Source organism: Prionailurus bengalensis, chromosome B3, assembly GCF_016509475.1.
Source record: "Prionailurus bengalensis isolate Pbe53 chromosome B3, Fcat_Pben_1.1_paternal_pri, whole genome shotgun sequence".
In the NCBI taxonomy this organism is placed as follows: Eukaryota; Metazoa; Chordata; class Mammalia; order Carnivora; family Felidae; genus Prionailurus; species Prionailurus bengalensis.
In genome coordinates, this window is record NC_057355.1 from 148132989 (window position 1) to 148155195 (window position 22207).

At 44.0% G+C, this 22207-nt stretch overlaps 1 gene segment (V, D, J or C); it reads right to left on the reverse strand.

Moving 5' to 3' along the window:
• Positions 1-2727: 2727 nt before the first annotated feature.
• Positions 2728-22207, reverse strand: part of LOC122469637 — a 71980-nt gene continuing 52500 nt past the window's right edge. The window contains 1 exon segment of the V gene segment in view: positions 2728-2755. Within this exon segment, the coding sequence occupies positions 2743-2755 (13 nt within the window).

Here is a 22207-nt window from a genome sequence, read left to right on the forward strand (position 1 = left end):
CCTTTCTCTCTGGGCCTCGCGTGTTCTCTGTCTCAAAAATAAATAAATAAACATTACAAAAATAAAGATACATACAGGTCAGTGAGATTTAATGGAGAACCCAGAAATAATCCCCTTCATCTTTGGTCAACTTAATTTTGACAAGGGCAGACGACATGACATTGGGGAAACAATGGTCTTTTTAATAAAGGGTGCTAGACAGCTGGCTATCCATGTGCAGAGGAATGAAATTGCGTCCAGACCTCACACCATATACAAACATCAAATCAAAATGGATCAACAGTTTAAATGTAAAATTATGACCTCTGGAAGCAATATATCGAGATAAATCTTCATGACCATTGGGTTTAGCAATGCTGTTAGAGATGACACCAAAGCACAAGCAAGGAAAGAAAAAGTAGATAAATTTAGTTTTCTCAACATTAGAAACCTTTGTACACCAGAAGATGCTATACCCAAAGTGAAAAGACAAAGCCTAATGGAAGACAATATTTGCACAGTATTTGTCTGGTAAGAGCCTGTTATGCAGAATGTATAAAGAGATTTTACAACTCACCAACAAAAAGACAACCCAGTTTTTAATATGGACAAAGTATTTGGCTATATATTTCCCCAGTGCAATCATACAAATGGTGAATACCACTTGAAAAGATATTAAACATCAATAGTCCTTATGGAAATGAAGATTTAAACCACAGTGAGATACCCTTTTACACGCACTAAAAATGCTCTAATCAATAAAACTACAAAATAACAAATGTTGGTAAAGATGTTGAGAAATTGGAACCCTTCAACCTTGCTTGTGGAAATGTAAAATGGTGGAGACTATGTGTAAAATAGTTTGGCAATTCCCCCCCGCCAAAAAAAGGATAAAAACATAGAATTACCATATGGCCCAACAATACTACTCCTAGATGCATATCTCGAAGAATTGAAAACAGCTATTTAAACAAAGTGCATGTGCACATACATAGCAGCACTGTTCACAATAGCCAAATTGTAGAAACTGTGCAAATGCCTATCGGTGTGTGAATGGATAAACAACCTGGGGCAGACCCTTAAACAGGAATATTATTCTGTCATACAAAGAAATAAAGTAAAATGTTGTGGCTGTACAGAATATTGGTTTCTCAGAAAGCTATCACAGAACTCCACATCTGCACTTACATCTGGAAATTTAAAGCAAAGCCTTGAGCAGGTATTCATGGTCCTGTATTCATAGCAGCTTCTTCACAACAGCCAAAAGATGGAAGCAACCCAAGTAACTATTCACAGATGAGTAAATAAACAAAATGTAGTATATACACAATGGAATATGATTCAGCCTTAAAAAGGAAGAGAGTTCTGACACACACTAGCACACTGACTGAACTTGGCAGTCATTATGCTGAGTGAAATGAGCCAGTGACAGAAGGAAAATACACTATGGTTCCACTTAAGTGAGGTGTCCAGAAAAGTCATACTCAGAGACACCAAGTAGAATGTGGCTGTAGGGGCCGAGGGGAAAGGGGAATTGGGATTTAGGGTTTAACAGATACAGAGTTTCCCTCAGGGAACATGACAACGTTCTGGAGATGGATGTACAACAGTGTGAATGCAGTTAATGCCAGACAACTGTATGCTTAAAGTGACTTATGTGGTAAATGTTATGTTACGTACATTTAATCAGAATTTAAAAATGAAGGACTGATACTGGTCACAACATGGGTGAATGCAGAAAACATCCTCAGTGACAGAAGCCATCCAGAAAAGGCCACTCAGGAACCATCTTGCTCTTTTTTTTTTTTAACATTTATTATTTATTGTTGAAAAAGAGAGACAGAGACAGGTCATGATAGCGGCAGGGGCAGAGCAAGAGGGAGACACACAATCTGAAGCAATCTGCAGGCTCTGAGCTGTTAGCACAGAGCACAAAGCAGGCGCTGGAACCCATCAACTTGGAGATCATGACCTGAAGTGAACTCGGCCTTTAGCAGACTGAGACCCCAGGCGCCCCAGGAACCACCTTGCTCTTTAAATCCCCCCAGGTTACACAGATAGGGGAAAGTCTCAGGAGCACTTCCCCAAAAGAAACCAGATCAGAATGGGAAAAGACATTTCACAGTGGGGCAGGTGGGGACACTTGAAGTGGGCCTGTGGTCTGGGTTCTAAGGTGGAAACGCAGGGATTTCCTCATTTGGGGTTCTGTGGTGGTTTCTCGGGAGGGCGTCCCCGTTTGGGTTAAAACGCACCAAAGTATCTCATGTGAAGTGGAAAACGCCGCAAAGAAACGAGCGTCCAGGTAAAGTGTATTTGCGCTGCCGTGACACGTTCACTGCACGTCTGAAATCACAGAGTAAGGTACTCCTCGAAACAACAGTGTCAGCCCCGCATGACAGAAGCAAGAGAGGGGTCAAACGCTGTGACGTAGGCCCACGCCCAGACCCAGCTCACCCAGGCGGAGAGGCCACGGGCCCTGCAGGAGGCAGCACGTGAGCCAGAGGCACGTGGGAGGGTTCAATTGGTGGCCACGTGTCTTGGGTGCAGCGGAAGCAGTGGGATTTGGAATTCCGGTTGTCCACAAGACGCCACGAATAAGCTGTTAGAAGTGCGAAAACCAATGAAGGGACATCTCATCGAAGTGGACTCGGGAGGCGGGGAGGGGAGGCTGGAAGGCGGAGCCCAGCACCCAGGGTCAGGCTCGGGAACAACCCACCGCTACAGACCCAAGATTAGAACCCTCGGCGGAGAGAAGCCCCAGGCTCAGGCCCCGCCAGGGGGAAGCTGTGCCCTGCGGCCCCTACAGGAAACCCACCGCGCCTGCAGCTGGGCCCGGGAGGCGCCTGCTCGCCCTGCAGCCCTGCTTTCCTCCTGCGGACCTCGCTTCAAAACCACCCTCCCAACTTCCTCTTCTCCGGAAACAGCGTTCCTCTCCGTGTGCTCCCCACCCGGCCGCGGTTCTGCCACAGCTTGCTGGGCCCGGATGGCAATTCTCCGCTACTCCTGAATAAACCCACTTTTGCTGGTAACGTAACTGGCGGGGTTGTTTCCAAGGGCAACGGAAGGATAAACGAGGACACTCGCGGGATAGGAGATCAGCACGCACACACCACGTGCACGTCTGCACGCTCCTGACGACCCGTCGGAAAGAGAAAGGAGACGGTGCCATTTGCAACCGCAGCAGAAGGAACGACGTGCCCCAGAGGAAGTCTGAGCAAGGAGGTGGCAGGCCTGCTGTCCCAGGACAGGGCGCTGGGGACAGAAACGGAGGAAGACGCACGGGGGCAGAGAGCGGCTCTGTGCTCCTGGCCGCGGAGGAACCGACCCCGTGAGCACGTCTGTCCTGCCCGGAGCGACCTGCAGCTCCGGGGTGTCGCACCGAACTCCCCAAGGCGCCGTCGCAGACTCAGGAGAGACACCCCGCCCCGCACGGAGGCTTAAGGGACCCGCGAGGCCAGAGCGGCGGGAGTGCAAGCTCCGCCAGGGGACCCCGCTCCTGGACCGCGAACCGCATGAGGAAGCGGAGGGAACCGAGTGGGCGCGGAGCAGGAACACGGCCGCGCGGCCCCGCCGCCCGGCGCCGGTGAGGTAAGCCCCGCGGGGGACACGGTGTCACCGCGCACGACGCCGCGCAGGGTCCTTTCCCCCCAAGGTCTGGGGAACACCGCCGCCCTCAGCCTCCAGGTTCCGGAAGCTCCTCCTCCCGGGGCCTGGCTTTCTCCTCACCTGCTCCTCCCTTGGCGGGACCTGAGGAGACCGGGTTCTTGTCAGTGTGGAGGCCGGGCCACGTGCCTCTGAATCCTCCACAGCGGGTCCTGAGAGGACCGGGTTCTTGTCGGTGTGGACGCGGGGCCACATCCCCCTGAATCCTCCACAGCGGGTCCTGAGGAGACCGGGTTCTTGTCAGTGTGGACATGGGCCCTCATCCACCCAAAGTCTCCACAGCGGGCCCTGAGGAGTCCAGGTTATTGTTGGTTTTGACGAGGGGCCACATCCCTCTGAATCCTCTACAGTGGGTCCTGAGGAGACCGGGTCCTTGTCTGTGTGGATGCAGGCCCAGGTCCTGCTGAATCATCCACAACAGGTCCTGATGAAACCGGTTTCTTGTTGGTGCGGACATGGGCTCTCGTCCTCTCGAATCCTCCACAGGGTGTCCTGACGAAACTGGTTCTTGTCCGTGTGGACACGGGCCCTTGTCCACCCGAAGTCTCCACAGCAGGGCCTGAGGAGACCGGGTTCTTGTCAGTTTGGACGTGGCCCCTCGCCCTCCCAAATCCTCCACAGGGGGTCCTGATGAAACGGGGTCTTATCGCCATGGATGCATGCCCTCCTCCGCCCAAAGTCTCCACAGTGGGTCCTGAGGAGACCAGGTTCTCGCCACGTGGACAGGAACCCATGTCGTCCTGTTCCCCCACTGTGAATGTAATGGCACAGCCTTAAGATCAGAGTGGTCCTTCATGAAGAGCTCCTTAGATTGTGTTGTCAAGGGCCTGTCCTCCAGGTTGGAAATGGTCAAGGATCTTGGGCTCATGACACAAGGCAAAAACAAAAAACAAAAACCCCACACTCTTTGAATTGTCCCCATTCTGTCTTAGAGGTGGATTGGGTCTCTCCCAGTGGGCCTGTGCTGCCATGCCATAAAAATCCAAGTCCCAGGAATCAGAGCTTCTTTCTTCCTACCTCTGTGGGCTCTGGGGGCTTGGGGAGCGTCTTCCTCAGAGCCTTCCCCCTTTTTTTTTTTGTCTGTGTCTCCTGCCCTGTGCCTTGGCGTGCTTGTCATGGTCTTTTGATAGAGTGGAAAGTCTGGAGGCTCCTCTAGGGTGTCTCTGTAAACAGGCTGTGGATACTTTGAGTTTTTCAGTGAATGATGACTTTGGCGGTCTTGGACCAATTCAGTCAGCTGCAGTATGTCAAGTGCTGTAAGCAACAGCTCGGAGCCAATGACGAAGACCACAAAAGCCAATCAATGTCCTTGTCTCCCTCCCTTTGGACAAATGATTCTAGGAAGCCTTGCATTTCCATGATGGTATAGTGCCTGTCACCATTTCTGTCTCTCACGCTGGTCCTTGGACATGTAGGTGTAGTGGATCGTGACAGGGAAAATCTGGGATAGAAGTTATTTCTTCCCAGAGTCGTGTTCTGTGGCCTCCCACACTGAGGTGTCCCACTCAACACCTGACAGGTGGGGAGCCATTGGCGGCAGCAACGAGGATTGCAGCCACTAGGGAGAGCTTGCCTTGGCCAAGTCCTCCACCCTGGGTGCCATGATGTTTCTTGTAGATTTGCCTCCATCACTAGCTAGGGCTGGCTAATCAAGCACAACACCACGGTGCTGGCCGCAACACAGTGGACCAAGCAGCTGGCATCTTCTTTGACACTAATATAGAACACTGTCCTTGGTGTCCACCTCCTTTCGAGGTGAATAGGAAATACACACCCCTGCACCCCCCGACTGGTGCCTGCTTGTTGGTCTCTGCAGGGAGTCTGACCTTTTATGGCACTGATAATTTAGGGTGAGGGTTTCTGGCAACACCTGGCATAAGCCCAAATCAAAGCTACAGACCACCAGCAAGCACCAGCTCCTTCCCACAGCAGCTGAGACGTGAGGGTGAGGAATGAGTGAGCCATTCTTAGGTCTAAGGCATTGTAGGGGGGCATCAGCTAGGCTCCCATTCCCATCATTGGGGATAAATGTATTGTGCGACCTCAGCTTCTGGACTGAATTAAGAACATGTAGACTGTGACCTGCTGAAGGAAGTGGCAACAGCAAGTCACAGTGGGTGACAGGCAGCTCCCTAGGCATCTGAGCTCTCGCTTGGGGTACATGAGATGTGCGGGCCCCTTGTGACTGAAGGTGGGGTTTCAGTACACCCCCAACAAAGGAAATGGAAGCACAGGATTTATGACTTACAGAGCCCAGAACAAGAGGGCACAAGGACCCAGGGAAGGGCAGGCCTCCATCCCACATTCGCAATGATCAGGACATAGAAAACAGGAGAGCAAGTACAGGATTTCTTGGGAGTGGATGGGGCTGAATTCGCTAACTTTCACAGGCTCACCTCTGTGTTATTCTAGAAGGTGCTTGGAAAAGCAAAGTGGGAACCCTAGGCAGATTCTTATCTAAGGTAAACTCACTGAAAAGTAGGCAAGAGAAAGAGAGCAGGGGTTCACATTTACCGGTCTCCCTCTGGATGCCAGAGTCATCCATAGGCACTTGTGTCTACCTTTCTGATTGATTTATGGGGTGCTCCTTTCAGCCTCATGGTCTCAGTCTCCCACATTTGGAAATTTGCTCTCCAGAGAGGCACGGCTTGCACTAGGTGGAACCTAATACCAGTCCCCTTCCCTCACAGCCTGCAGACACCCCCGTGTGGGACAGGCAGTATGGGTGGGTGGTAGCCCTCTATTATCCTGAACCCACGTTGGCACTGGGGGAAGACAGATTACCTGGAGAATGAGAAACTTTTCAGTCCACAACAGCGTAGTTTTGGAGAAAACTCATGAAGTTGCCAATAAAGGAGCTTGTGTCAACTTCTCTTAATTCTGGAACCAGACACTTCCGCTCAAGACACAGCTGTGACTCAGGTCCTCTTCCCAGAAACTAAGGCTCAGTTTGGGCTCTTACAGGCTTAAAAACTACATAAAGGCCACAAGCATGCAGTTTTCAAGTTTTATTTCAGAGTGCTGGTCGGTGACCATGAGAGACCTGGTGTCAGAGCCATGATGTGCCTAAGGACCCCTGTGTCTCCCACGGACCCTTGGAAACGTGCATGTCAGCTGTGCCGCCTCATTACTGTATTTTTACAGATGTACCAGGTGCATTGTCTATAGTTGTTCAGGGGTCTGGAGGTTGAAGTATGGATTGTTTCCTCCAAAAATCCCTTCCTTAACTTTCTCTGTGTTTATAGTTCTGACATTTCTGTAAACAAGAAAGAGGAATGCAGCTATTATAGCATAAATGTGACCAAAAACCACTCTGAGATATACCATGCATTCATGACTTTGCCTGAGTGACTTAATTGTTCTTGGAGGGGTCCACTGTCTGTGCTCCCACCAGTGCCTTGTCCGTGCACCATGGAGGATCCCAGCTTATGTGGCAATGGCAGTTCCTGTTATGGTTGCACATCCCTCAGTGACTGCATTTCTCTGGGATACAGTCATAATTCAGCTGAGCCACACTGCCATTGGAGTAGGTATCCTGACAGAACTTTCCAGGAGCACAGGAAGTACCAGTTCTCAACCAATCTCGGTTGTTCCTGTGCTACGATGTGAATCCAGCCCCAAACATCAGAACCCTGGATCTCAGACAGATGGAATCCAACATGCTCTTGCAGCTGAGGGAGATGTGTGACATTCCTACACTGCAGCCTTCCACACGGCATGTCTGTGTGGGAACGGGGTTCAGCGTTGAATTCCCCGGGGTCTTCTGCAGTGTCTATATTGGCTGCCTTTTGATTTATGGTATAGCAGACATCTTCATCTTTCCCAGAATTTCTGCCAAAGCTTTCTTGGCAGTGAATAGTGCAGTCAGTGCAGTTTCCATGATAGCAGCAGCCCTCTTCAGTGCACGCAGTTCCATCTTGCATATGGAAGTCATCAGGGTACGCCAAGGTCACCCCATGGCAGGACTCTGGAAGATCACGTATATTTTGGATTGTTCTGCAGAGTGTCCAAGCAGCGGAGTTGGTGCAGTCTGTATAGCATCTGCCTGTATTACATTTGCCCCCAGGGGTTCAGATACAATCACGCATACAGCCTAGATTGCTGTAGCACTGGTTGAATGAGCCGCAGTCACACTGCTTGCCTGGATCCACTATGTAGTTTCCATAATGATAGTGGGTCAGGCTTTTATTTACATGCACCATTTCAGTGTTGAACCTGAACTTGCCTGTTCCACAATTCATTATAATGAAGGAACAGTTACTGAAAGCTTCCATTATACCAGTTAATTGGGTCCTAAGGCAGCTGGACCATTTTTGGCAAGCACATTCATCAGTGTCATTGCACAAGCCACAATTTCTTGCCATCTGATGTGTTGCTATGACAGACAAGAGTAAATAATGTCTGCCTAAATAACTCAGAATGATGGCATATAACCCATTGGTGGATGGCATATAGAATACACAACTGGAGTGCAATGAACCTCATGGGGCCCATCTCAAATCACAATTAAGGGTGAATGTGTTTTAAGAAATCGAAAATACTTTGACTCATACTATTGAAGAGAAAAAAGGACTCTGATGCAACACATAATTGCCCGTGTGAGCTTGATGTCTCTCACTATAAATGACCATGAAACCAATAACTTACATCAATACCATGAAATATTGACTCAATTAAGCTAACTAGCCTTATTAGGAATTGGGCACTTTTTTCCACGTGGTTAACACACTATACATTGTTTTGAAACTGAGAGCAAGTCCTTTGAAAATTCTGTGATGGGATGAACAGAACTTACTAGAGATCCTTGGGGCTGCACTGGCATTTCCTTGAGGAACAGGGGGTCCCCTGTCCTCCTTATATCCCAGGTTATAAGTAGGTCCCATTGCACAGATGTCTGCGACTCTCTGAGAAACAAGTGTTCAAACCATTGGAAATCACCGAGGGGTCTCATTTCATAGGCAAGTTAATCCAACTTCATGATATCTTCAAGGCTGCCATAGCCTGTGTCAATTGTGACCATGGAAAAAGGAATCTCCTCCAGGTAGCCGAGGTAGTAACAGTCTGGAGGCATGAAGGGGTAGTCCATATGCAAGGCTCCCTGAGCATCCTGAGTCATCATCAGCAGAGTCTGGACCAAAAGAGTTTCTTGTGGGGCATATGCGTAACATGTCTCTTGCCCCCAAAACGCAGGCTATAGGACAGACAGCCAGGCATCTGAATGCCCTTGCTGTGGTTCGGCTCCTTCTTGGGAATTACCACCTCAGAGGAGGTGTAGCACCATGAGGGATGCCCTTGAGAACCCTGCACAGGAGCCAGCACTGCCCAGAATGCAAACAGCAAGAGGGGTGCCCTCAGGGTGACCTGGCCCTCTGCCAGCCTCATGCCCCTGCTCAGGGACATCTGCCAGTGAGAATGGATAAATGGAGGATCCTCAGCAACACCAGGTCTAGACCATCAGACAGAGCAGAGGGCTGTGCCAGGAGGCCAGCACGCTGCACCTGGGGGCCAACAGTGGGGTTCGGCAACAGTCCCAGGGTGTGGCATTGGGTGACCTGCACATCAGTTAAGCTTGGGTGGATGTGGGAGGGGCAGGTGGGCCATGGTCAAGAGTGGTCACTTGGACATGGGTAGGGATTTGGACCCAGGCACCTGGCTCTAGTCAACACCTTCAGTCTTTCCTCCAGCTACTTGCATATGGGCTATGCAGTTATAACACCCTGAACTTCTCTACCAATTCCATGTCCTGTGGTACTGCTGGGTCACTTTCTTTGGATGACTACCTTTCCTCATTACAGACCACTGCTTTTGCTTCCTTGTGATGTGGAGGTAAACATTGTCAATTTTACCTTTATGGGTGATGCAGAAAATCACTTTGTAGTTTTATGTGTCTTATTCTCCTTGGCTATTAGTTTGCAAGCCATTTGGTCCTTTTGGTTTTTGCTTTGAAGGTTCCTCTGAGTTCACTGAGGAAAACATTTCTCAGTATTCTGAGTGATGATTGGTGAACTACAAGGTTGTATTTTAGTATTTTCTTATATCAGCTGGGGAGAACAGAAAGTACTGCTGACCATGTGTGAGCCCCAGGGGTTTTCTCCTCTAATCCCTTATGGTGGTTCTTTCCTGGCCTCTGGCAGTCTCCTCCCATGTAGTTTGGTTCCCTCTTCAGCTGGAGATGGAGGGGAGTAGAGGTTACTTTGGCAGCTTGTACCATGGAGTCTGCCCATGATCAAAAGATGGTATTGACCATGGCACTCCCTTGCTTGATTAAGTACCCTCTACTGCTTTAAAACGCCCTGGGTCAGGGAGAAACCTCAGAGTTGGCATTTGGACAAGAGATTGCCTTTTCCCCAGTGGCTGGCCTTCTGAATATAGCTCAAATTCCTTTCCCACCAAAACTAAAACTTTGAACATTGACCTTTCCAGCAACAGGCAGCTGAATTTGGGTTTTGATAACAGTGAAATGGCAGTTTCCAGGGCCTGGCAGGGAGGGTCAATGAGGAGTAAATCTTGAGGGCTATGATTTTTTGTTATGCAAGATGATTAAGTTCCAGAGGGGACTCCACATCATTACCCCTGTAGTTAACAATACTGTAAGGTATGGTTAAAATTTTGTGAAGAGTGTGGGCCTCATGTTCAGTGAGATCTTACCATGATATAAAAGTGGAAGACATGAGTTTTGCTTCTCACACAACACTGTGTTGAACTGCATGGACACACTCTCTACTGATAATTTGAAAACAATTTAAAAAAACATATGTTTTGAAAACTAACCCTGAGGATATGCCATTTACAGATATCTTCTTCCATTCCATAGGTTGCTTTTTTGTTTTGTTGATTGTTTCCTTCACTGTGCAGAAGCTTGCTATTTTGAGGTAGTCTCTCTCTATATAGAATTTTCTTGTATTGTATTAATGTAAATTCAAGTCTGTTAACATACAGTGTAGTACTGCTTTTAGGGGTAGAATTTAGGGAACCATCGCATACATATAACACCCAGTTCTCATTTCAACCAGTGCCCTCCTTAATGGCCACATGCCATTTAGCCCACCTCCCCCACTTCCCCTCAGTTTGTTCTCTGTATTTAAGAGTGTCTTCTGGTTTCCTCCCTCTCTGTTTTGATTTATTTTTCCTTTCCGTATGTTGTGTTTCTTCTATTCCACTAATATGTGAAATCATAGGATTTTGACTTTTTCTGACTGACTTGTTCCACTTAGCATAATACACTGTAGTTCCATCCACATTATTGTAATTGGCAAGATGTCATTCTTTTTGATGGCTAAGTAATATTCCATTGTATATATTTACCACCTCTTCTTTATGCATTCATGTGTTGATGAATATTTGGGCTGTTCCACAATTTGTTTTTTGTTGATAAGGCTGCCATAAAGATTGGGATGCATGTGCCCCTTCGAATCAGCATTTTGGTATCCTTTGGATACCTTTGGTATCCTTAGATAAATGCAATTGCTTGATCACAGGATAGTTCCGTTTTTCATTTTTTGAGGAATCTCCACACTGTTTTCCAGAGTGGCTGCACCAGTTTGCATTACCATCAACAGTGTGAAAGGGTTTCGCTTTCTCTGCATTCTTGGTGACATTTTGTGTTTTCTGAATTGTTAATTTTCGTCATTGTGACAGGTGTGAGTTGGTATCTCATTGTGGTTTTGATTTATATTTCACTGATGAAGAGTGTTGTTGAGCATCTTAATTCGTGTCTTTTTGCCATCTGGATGTCTTCTTTGGAAAAATATGTATTCATGTCTTCTGCCCATTTCTTCACTGGATTATTTGTTTTTTCTTGATGAGATCCCAATAGTTTATTTTTGCTATTGTTTCCCTGCCTCTGGGGACACGTCTAGTAAGAACTTGTTCTGGCCAAGGTCAAAGAGGTTGGTGCCTGTGTTCTCCTCTAGGATTTTGATGGTTTCCTGTCTCACATTTAGGTCTTTCATTCATTTTGTATTTATTTTTGTGTGTACTGTAAGAAAGTGGTCCAGGTTCATTACAAGTTCATGATGCTGTCCAGTTTTCCCAACGCCAGTGGTTGAAGGGACTTTTTCCATTTGATAGTCTTTCCTGCTCTGTCAAAGATGAGTTGATCATATAGTTATGTGTCCATTTCAGGGTTTTCTAATCTTTTCCATTAATCTATGTGTCTTTTTTGCCAGTATCATCCTGTCTTGACGACTACAGCATTGTAATATAGCTTGATATCCATAATTGTGATGCCTTCAGGTTTTTTTCTTTTTCAAGATCTTTGGTTATTTGGGGTCTTTGGTGGTTCCATGATAATTTTAGAGTTATTTGTTCTAGCTCTGTGAAAAATGCTGGTAGTATTTGACAGGAAATTGAATTATTTGCATTGAATGTCTAGATTGCTTTGGATAGTATTGTCATTTACAATGATTTTTCTTTTATCCATGTGCATGGAATATTTTTCCATTTCTTTGTGTTTTCTTCAATTTCTTCCATAAATGTCCCAGACCTTTCAGAGTACAGATCTTTTACCTCTTTACTTAGGTTTATTTCTAGTATATTATGGTTTTGGTGTAATTTTAAATGGGATTGATTCCTTGATTTCTCTTTCTCCTGCTTCATTATTGGTGTATAGAAATGTAACAAATTTCTATATGTTGATTTTGTATGCTGCAAATTTACAGGTTTATTGTACCAGTTCTAGCGGGTTTTTTTTTTTAGTGGAGTCTTTCAGGTTTTCTATATATGGTATAAAATTCAACTCCAGAACTGAATAATCCTATTAAAAATGGCCAGGAGACATGAATAAGCATTTTTCCAAATGTGACCTACAGATTGTCAATAAACACATGAAAAGATGGTCAACATCACTCCTCATCAGGGAAATATAAATCCAAACTACAATGAAATATCAACTCACACTGGTCAGAAAGGCTGAAGTCAACAGCACAAGAAACAACAGGTGTTGGTGAGGATGCAGAGAAAGAGGATCCTTTTCGAGGTGCTGGTGGGAATGCACACTGGCACAGCCACTATGGAAAACAACATGGAGGTTCCTTAGAAAGCTAAAAATATAACTACGTTACGATAGAACAAATGCACTACTAGGTATTCACCCAAACGATACAAAAATACTAATTGAAGGGAATTGTACCTCTATGTTTATAGCAGCTATGTCACAAACAGCCCAGGTATGGAAACAACCCAGCCCAAGTATGCATTGATTGATGAATGGGTATAGAATACGTGGTATATCTACATAACCCCATCCATGCAAACTGGAATATTTCTCAGCCACAAAAGAAATGACATTAGCCATTTGTAAGGACAGGGATGGGCCTAGAGAGTATTATATTTACTGAAATAAGTCAGAGAAAGACAAATATATGATTTCATCCATATGTAGAATTTAAGAAACAACAAATGGGCAAAGGGACAAATAAGAGAGAAGAGGCAAACCAAGAAATAGGCGATTTTTTCAATGTTCACTTATTTATTTAGAGAGAGAATGGGAGTGGGGCAGAGGCAGATGGGAAGAGAATCCCAAGGAAACGTCGTGCTGTCAGTGCAGAAACCAAAGTGGGGCTCGATCTCAGGAACGATGAGATCAAGACAAGAGCCCAGATCAAGAGTCATGGGCCTAACCCATGGAACCACGTAAGCACCACGAAACAGATACTTAACTATAGGGAAAAAACTGATGGTTACCGGGCTGGGGGGGGAGGGTGGGTGGAGGGATGGGGAGGTAGTTGATGGGGATTAAGGGGAGTGCTCATAATGAACAGTGGGTGCTGTATTGCAATGTTGAATCACTATATTTTACACCTGAAACTAGTATTACATTGCATGTTAACTGACTGGAATTTGAAGAAAAACTCAAATAATGTATTTATAGTGCCTGCAAATGGCCATGTTGGCATACAGCCCATGAGGAAGCATTTATTGCAGAAAATATACTACCAGAAAGAATACCTAGAATATTTGAACTAAGGTATGTTCTTTTCCTTTCCCACCCCAGATCAGCAAGTAGAAACTCCAGTGCAAGTAACTGGGACTATAGGCATGTGCCACTGAGCCTGGCTGCAACCTCCCCTCCAGACTGTTGTAGCCAATACACAGGATTCCCGGTGACCAGCTCCTGTTCAGAGGACTCTTTCCCAGAGGGACAGGATGTCAGTGACCCTAAGCTGTTTGCTGTTGAGGCCAAGCCCCAGCAGGTGCCACTGAGATGTGCGACTCACTCATTGTTGGCAGCCCCACTCCCAGGAAGGAAGCTCTGCCCTGGGCACAGTCCACTAGGGATGCTGGGAACCTGATCACCCCAGACCTGACTTGTATGGCAGGAGTCTCATGCCACCAGGACAAGCAAGCCACAAGGCAGTGAAGCTGCCAGCCACCCCTAAACAGAGCCCTCAGTTTCCAAACTGTTTGGAATCCTGTTTGTCCCCGACACCCCCTGCAGCTGCAGACCTTTGCCCAGAGTATTGCCCAGGGTAAGGGGGAGATGGAGCAATCCTCTAAATCAAGGAGCAAATCTGTTCCTATAGAACTGACTTCATTTCCAGCTGAGTGTGAGGAAGAAGGTCTGGGCCTCATGTTGTGGGAGAGTCAGGTGCAGGAGACCAATAGTTTCAGTGGAGGATTCCTAACCTACTCCTGCTCACCTGCAGGAGAGAGCCAGAGCCAGGGACAGTGGAGGGAACAGCTCCTGTCAGAACACATGTGAGATTATGGCCTCAACAACTCTCCATTCAGAGGAGTCCGAGGTTGTAGGGTTCAGTCTGTGGAGACTCCATACATCAGAGGGTGGTTGAACATAGGAGTGCTCTCAAATGAAGCAGAGTATCTCATCATGTGGTTTGGGAAAGAAAGAGATAAGGAATGCCCAACCAAACCACTGTCACCATGGTCTGGCTGTGTGAATGTCCCAGGTCACACCACCTCTGTAATTATGGGACTACCGCCCTTCCCTCCACATCATGTCTTTGAGTTTCACCTGGTTTGAGGTGTGCATCAGTAGTGTCACATTTCTGTGGCAAAGCATCCCATTGATGGAAGTTTCGTAGTTGGTTTATTCCTTTATATTTAGAAAGACTTTTGCCTTATTCTGAGCTTCTAACACTAAGAAAGATGCTATAAATATTTACACACCATTTATTTTCTGAGCATGGGATTTCATTTTTCAGGGACAAATACTCGGGAGTGGTATTTCCAGGTTCCTTTTTTATGCCATCCATGTATAATTTCATAAGTAACAGCCAACGGTTTTCCAGAGCTGGTGTTTATTTGCCAATCCTTCCTGCATTGTTTGAGGCCCCACGTATGCTGGATGCTCACCTGGATGTTGCTGTCAGTGTTGTTTTCATTCCGGAGCCATTGGGATGTGTGTATAGGGCATCTATTGCATTCTTGTTTTGAATTTCCCTGACAGTCGATGGTGTGAAGAGTCTTCTCCAGTCTCTACCTAATGTGTCTATAACCTCAAGGATAGGATGTCTACTACACAAGGCTGTGCTTGTTTTATGGAGGTTTGTTTCCTTTCTTCCTATTGACTGTTGAGGGCTCTTAGCATATTCAAGATGCAGGTCCCTTGGTGGTTATGCAATTTGTGAATATGTCTCTTACTCTGTAACTTCTCTTACTATGGGTATTCATGTGGGCAGATAAGCATATTTGATTTTCACAAAGTCTATTTATACTATTTCTTTTTATGGGTGTTGTGTTCTTAGCTATAGTTTTCATTTTCTTGACAATTGATTGCTTGTGACTAATATTTTTTTAAGATGTTTATTCTTTTTTTTAACGTTTATTTATTTTTGAGACAGAGAGAGACAGAGCATGAATGGGGGAGGGTCAGAGAGAGGGAGACACAGAATCTGAAACAGGCTCAAGGCTCTGAGCTGTCAGCACAGAGCCCGACACAGAGCTTGAACTCACAGACCACGAGATCATGACCTGAGCCAAGTTGGCTGCTTAACCGACTGAGCCACCCAGGCGCCCCTAAAATGTTTATTCTTGATAGGGAGAGAGAGACAGAACATGAGCGGGGAAAAGCAGAGAGAGGGAGACACAGAATCTGAATCAGGCTCCAGGTTCTGAGCTGTCAGCATAGGGCCTGACAACAGGGCTCAAACCCTCAAATCGTGACATCGAGACCTGAGCTGAAGTGAGACACTTAACCAACTCAACCACCCAGGCACCCCACTGATATCTTGACTTACAATGTAACTAAAAGTCTTGTTTTTTTCTGGTTTCTTTCAACATTGAATTCTTCTCTATTTGGTCTCTGGTGACTTAGAGTTTTGTCGTTTGTTTTTAAATTTATAGACTCTAGCAAATCATTTTCATGGCATGGTTTTTCATAATATATGGAAATTAGGTTCTCATGCTGAAATTGAAGTTCACATTTCACAAGAGTTGCCATTCTGTGTCTCTTTGGCCAGACTGCTCATCAGATTTGATAGATATGCTCCTGGGGTCAAAAAACACGTTTACCTTTTCAGGTGGTGGGCTTTCTATATGTCTCAGGAGCCGTTGAGCTCTGTGCACACAACCGAGTTCTTGACACAATTTTTCCTTCGCAATTCTATGTGAAACCCTCAAAATCCATTTTTTGCATTGCCAAATTTAGACAGTTCATGAATAGAACACATTGAAGCTCTTGTATCATTTCCTAAAATTATTTTACTCTTGCGTGTTGGGACTGTGATTTTTCTTCTTCCTCCCAAGGGGAGCTCATATCTGCATTTGTGGAATTCTTCCAGGCTTCTCATCTCTTAATACTTTTCCAACGTGCTGTGCAGTTTTTTTTACCAAATGAATACTTAGGTTTATTTGTACTCTACCACATTGGGTGATAGGAGCCGTGAGACAGGCTGCATCATATGGGCTTTTTTTTTGTCCCCTTGTATGTTATCTGTCATATTGAATGTTTATAGAACATCTAGCCCCTCACTTTCATGAACCACTAACAGGGGACATGGTTCTCTTCAAGACACAGGAAAGGAAGACAAGGAAGCTGAGACAGCAAGTCGGGGAAGGAAACCCAGAGCTTCTCAGGAAGCGTCAGCTGTTCACACTTTCCAGTTCTGCAGATGTGGGTCCCTGCTGAGGTCCAACCTGGGTTCTTGTGCAGGTGTCTGGACAAGCTGCCCATGATGTGTGGGCACAGTGGAGTTGGGAAGGGCAGCTGTGGTTTGAATTCCAGCCCACCTGGCACTGCTGTGAAAATTCATGAGTATGTTAATTTATGTCCACCATCAGTTAGGGATATAATGAGTAAATGCAAGACGTTAGACTCACTACCTTAGATTCCATGTTCATGACAATTTGTGACAACAATTCTCCCTTCCTATTTTCCACTTTTAAATTTTTTAAGTTTGTGTTTAAATTTTTGTTAGTTAACATATTGTGTAATATTTCAGTAGTAGAATTTATTGATTCATCACTTACCTTAACAACCAGTACTCATCACAACACGTGGCCTCCTTAATCCCCAACACCCATTATCCCACCCCCCACACACCTGCCCTCCAGCAACCCTCAGTTTGGTCTCTAACCTTAGAGTTTTTTTATGATTTCTTGCTCTTTTACCCCTTCCCCTAGATCATCTGTTGTGTTTCTTAAATTCCCCATATGAGGAAATCATATGGTGTTTGTTATCTTTGACTGACTTACTTTGCTTAGCATGATACCCTCTAGCTGCATCAACATCTTTGTGAATGGCAAGATTTCATTCTTTTTATGACTGAGTAATATACCATTCTAGACATATAGCAGATTAATCACATGGTGGACTTTTGGTCTCTTTCCTCAGTTTGCCTGTCATAGTTAATGCTGCTGTAAACATTGGGGTGCATGTACTTCCTCAAATCAGAAGTTTTGTATGCTTTGGATGAATTCCTAGTAGAGCAATTGCTGGTGTGCAAGGTTGTTTGATTTTTAGTTTTAAAACTGTTTTCTGGAATGGTCTGGGCACTTGGCATTCCCACCAAGAGTATAAAAGGGTTCCCTTCTTTCCTCATCCTCATCAATATCTGTTGTTTCCTGAGTTGTTAATTGTAGCCATTCTGACAGGTGTGCGGGCATCTCTCATTGTAGTTCTGATTTGTAATTCCCTGATGATGAGTGATGTTGAGCATATGTTCGTGTGTCAGTTAGCCATCTGAATGCTTTGTTTGGAAAAGTATCTCCTCATGTCTTCTGCCCATTTCTTCACTGGATTCTTTGTATTTTGGGTGTTGAGTTTGAGAAGTTTTTGTAGATTTTGGATAGTAAGCCTTTATCAGATATGTGGTTTGCAAATACCTTTTTAATTTCTGTAGAATGCCTTTTAGATTCGTTGATTGTTTCTTTAGCTGTGCAGAAGGTTTTTATTTTGATGAGGTCCCAGTAGTTCAAGTTTGCTGTTGTTTCCCTTGCCTCTCGAGACACGTCTAGTAAGAAGTTGCTATGTCCGATGTCCAGGAGATTGCTGCCTGTTCTCCTCTAGGATTTGATGGTCTCCTGTCTCACATTTAGGTCTTTCACCCATTTGGATTTCCTTTTGTGTATGGAGTAAGAAAGTGGTTCAGTTTCATTCTTCTGCATGTTCTGGTCCAGTTTTCCCAACACCCTTTGTTGACAAGGCTGTCTTTTTTCCCATTACATAGTCTTTCCTACTTCATCCAAGATGAGGTGGCCATACATTTGTGAGTCCATATCTGGGTTTACTCTTCTGTTCTCTTGATCTATGTGTCTCTTTTGTGCTTGTAGCTTACTGTCTTGATAAGTACAGCTTTGTAATATAGCATGAAATCCATAATCATGAAGTCTCCCATTTCTTTGTGTAGCATAGACATTTCAACACTCCTTGCTCCTTAAATCCATGAACATTGAAGGTGTTTCCATTTCTTTGTGTCATCCTCAGTTTCTTTCACTGTTTTTAGAGTCTTCTGAGTATAGATATTTTAACTCTTTAGGTATCCTATTATATTTGGTGCAATTGTAAACGGGATGGATAGTTTTTTTTATTTTTCTTTCTGTTTCTTCATTATTGCTGTGTAGAAATGCAGCAGATTTCAGTATGTTGATACTGTATCTTGTGACTTTGCTGAATTTGTGTATCAGTTCTTGGAATATTTTGGTGGAGTCTTGAGTTTTTTATATAGAGTGTCATGTTATCTGTGAAGAGGGAATGTTTGACTTCTTCTTTCCAACTTGAATGCCTTTATTTATTTTTGTTGTCTGTTTTTGAGGATAAGGTTTCCACTGCTGTGTTAAGTAGAATGATGGGAGTGGACATCCCTCTTGTGTTCCTGACAGTAGAGGAAAAGGTTTCTTTTCCCCACTGAGGATATTAGCTGTGGGGTTTTCATGTACGGACTTTATGATGTTGAGGCGTGTTTCCTCTACCCCTTCTTGAGGGTTTTATCAAGAGAGAATGCTGTACTATGTCAATTTTTTTTTGCATCTATTGAGAAGGTCATATCATTCATATCCTTTCTCTGATTGATGGTATGTATTACATTGATTTATTTGTGACTATTGAACCACCCTTACAGCCAAGGAATAAATCCCACCTGGTCACGTTAAAGGATCCTTTTAATGTATTGGTGGATTCAATTTGCAAGTATTTTCTTTCTTTTTTTTTTAACGTTTATTTATTTTTGAGACAGAGAGAGACAGAGCATGAATGGGGAGGGTCAAAGAGAGGGAGACACAGAATCTGAAACAGGCTCCAGGCTCTGAGCTGTCAGCACAGAGCCCGACACGGGGCTCGAACTCACGGACCACAAGATTACGACCTGAGCCGAAGTTGGACGCTTAACCGACTGAGCCACCCAGGTGCCCCTGCAAGTATTTTCTTGACAATTTTTGCATTCTTGCTCATTAGGGCTAGTGGCCTGTAAGTCTCATTTTTAGTGGGGTTTAATCTGGTTTGGAACCGCGATCATACTGATCTTATAGAATGAATTTGGAAGTTTTCTTTCCATTTCTATTATTTGGAACAGTTTGTGAAGACAGGAATATTCTATTCTACCTAAATAGAATATTTGACACTCTTCTTAAATATCTGGTAGAATTTACCTGTGAACCTATCTGGCCCTGGATTTTTGTGTGTCAGTAGATTTTTGATTAATGATTCAATTTCTTTGCTCATTATCAGTCTGTTCACGTTTTCTATTTCTTCCTTTTTCAGTTTAGGTAGTTTACATTATTCTGGGAATTTATCCATTTCTTCCAGATTGCCCAATTTGTTGGCATATAAATCTCCAAACTATTTCTCATAGTTGTATTTCTGTGGTGTCAGTCGCGATGTCTCCTTTCAAATTCTGATTATATTTACTTTCGTCCTTTCTCTTTTGTTTTTGCCAAGTCTGCCCATGGGTTTATCATTTTTATTTATTCTTACAAAAACCAACTTATAGTTTCATTCATCTGTTCTACTGTTTTTTTTTGTTTCTATATCATTTATTTCTGCTCTAATCTTTTTTGTTTACCTGTTCCTGCTGGCTTTAGGGTTCATTTGTTGTTCTTTTTCTAGCTCCTTTAGTTGTAAAGGTGGTTGTGTGTTTGAGACCTTTCTTCTTTCTTGAGTTTGGCCTGTACTGCTGTATATTTCACTCTTCGATCAACTTTGCTGCATCCAGATGGTTTGGAACTGGCATGTTTTCATTTTCATTTGCTTCCATGTATTTTTTATTGCTTCTGTAATTTCCTGAAAATCTCATTCCGCTTTTACTACAATGTTCTTTAACCTAATGTATTGGTGGTGTTGCCCAAATTTTTCTTGTGGTGGACCTCAAGTTTCATAGTGTTGTGGTTTGAAAATATGCATGGAATGATCTCAGTCTTTTTGTACTTGTAGAGGGCTGATTTGTGACATAGTATGTGATCTGTTCTGGAGAATGTTCCATGCACACTCAAAAAGAATGTGTCTTCTGGTGCTTTAGGATGGAATGTTGTGAATATATCCGTTAAGTCCATTCAGTCCATGTGTCTTTCAAAGCCTTTGTTTCCTTATTGATTTTCAGCTTAGATTGTCTTTCCATTGTTGTAAGTGGAGTGTTAACGTTCTCTATTACTACTATTGTCTATTATCAATGAGTTTCTTTATGTTTCTTAGTAATTGAGTTATATATTTCAGTGCTTACATTTTTGGGGTATAAATATTTAAAGCTTCAGATCTTCTTGTTGGATAGACCCCTTTATGATGATATACTGCCTTCCTGATCTCTTGTACCAAACTTTGGTTTGAAAACTAGTTAGTGTGATATGAGTGTGGTACTACAACTTTCTTTTGACGTCCATTAGCATGATAAATTGTTCACCCTCCCCTCACTTTCAATCTACAGGTGTTTTAGGTTGAAAATGAGTCAATCGTGTGCAGTGTATAGAAGGATCCTGTATTTGTTTTTATCCATTCTGGTATCCTATGTCTTTTGATTGGAGCATTTTGCCCATTTACATTCACAGTAATTATTGATAGATATAAACTTAGTGCCATAGTATTACCTCCAAAGTCATTGTTTCTGGAGATTTTCTCTGTTTATTTCTAGTCTTTGTTACTTTTAGTCTTCCTTTCCCACTCAAAGGGTCCCCTTTAATTTCTCGCAGGGCTGATTTAGAGGCCTGAACTCCTTTGGTTTTATTTGTCTGGGAAATTCTATCACTCCTTGTATCTGAATGACTGCCTTACTGGAGAAAGTATTCTTAGCTGCATAATTTTCAAATGCGCATGTTGAGGATATGATGCCACTCCTTACTTGCATGAAGGTTTCTGTAGAGACATCTGCCATAGTTTTTTTTTAATCTTCCCTTGTTAGTTAGCAACTTCTTTTGTGTTGATGCTTTTATGGTTTTTCTTTATCTGGATATTTTGCCATTTTGCTATGATATGTCTCACTGTTGACCTGTCTTTTTTTTAAATTTTATTTTAATGGGTGTTCTCTCTGCCTCCTAGATGTGGATGTCTATTTCCTTCCGCAGCTTGTGGAAATTTTCACTATAATTCACTCAGCTAAAATGTATCCCCCTTTTTCTCCCTCTTATTCTTTTGGGACACCTTTCAAAAGAATGTTATTACAGTTTATGGAGTTGCTGATTTCCCTAAGTGTATGTTTGTGATGCAATATTTTAATTTTCCTCTTCTTTCCAGCTTCATTTCCCCCATAATTTTATCTTCTGTGTCCCATCCTCGTTCATCTGCTTCTTTCAGCCTTGAGGTCATTATATCCAATCAGTTTCACATCTCGGTTACAACATTTAAAATTTCTTCCTGACTAGTTTTTAGGTCTTTTCTGTTTGCAATAAGGGTATCCCTCATGTCTCATATGCTTTCCTCAAGCACAGATCGTATCCTTAAGATACTTTTTGAAAATCCTGTTTCAATATGAGAGTTTTAGAAATTCTGTTTGAGGCACATTAGTTTATGTGTTTTAATTACATCCCTCACAATGACCTTTTATCATTTTTTCTTTTAGGATGAATTCCTCCATCATGTTGTTGTCTATGTCTCTGCCTTCTTAATTGTTTTAGAAAATCCTGTTATCTTTTCTGCTTCTAGAGTAGTATCTTTATTGAGAAGTGTTCACATACTGTCCAGGGC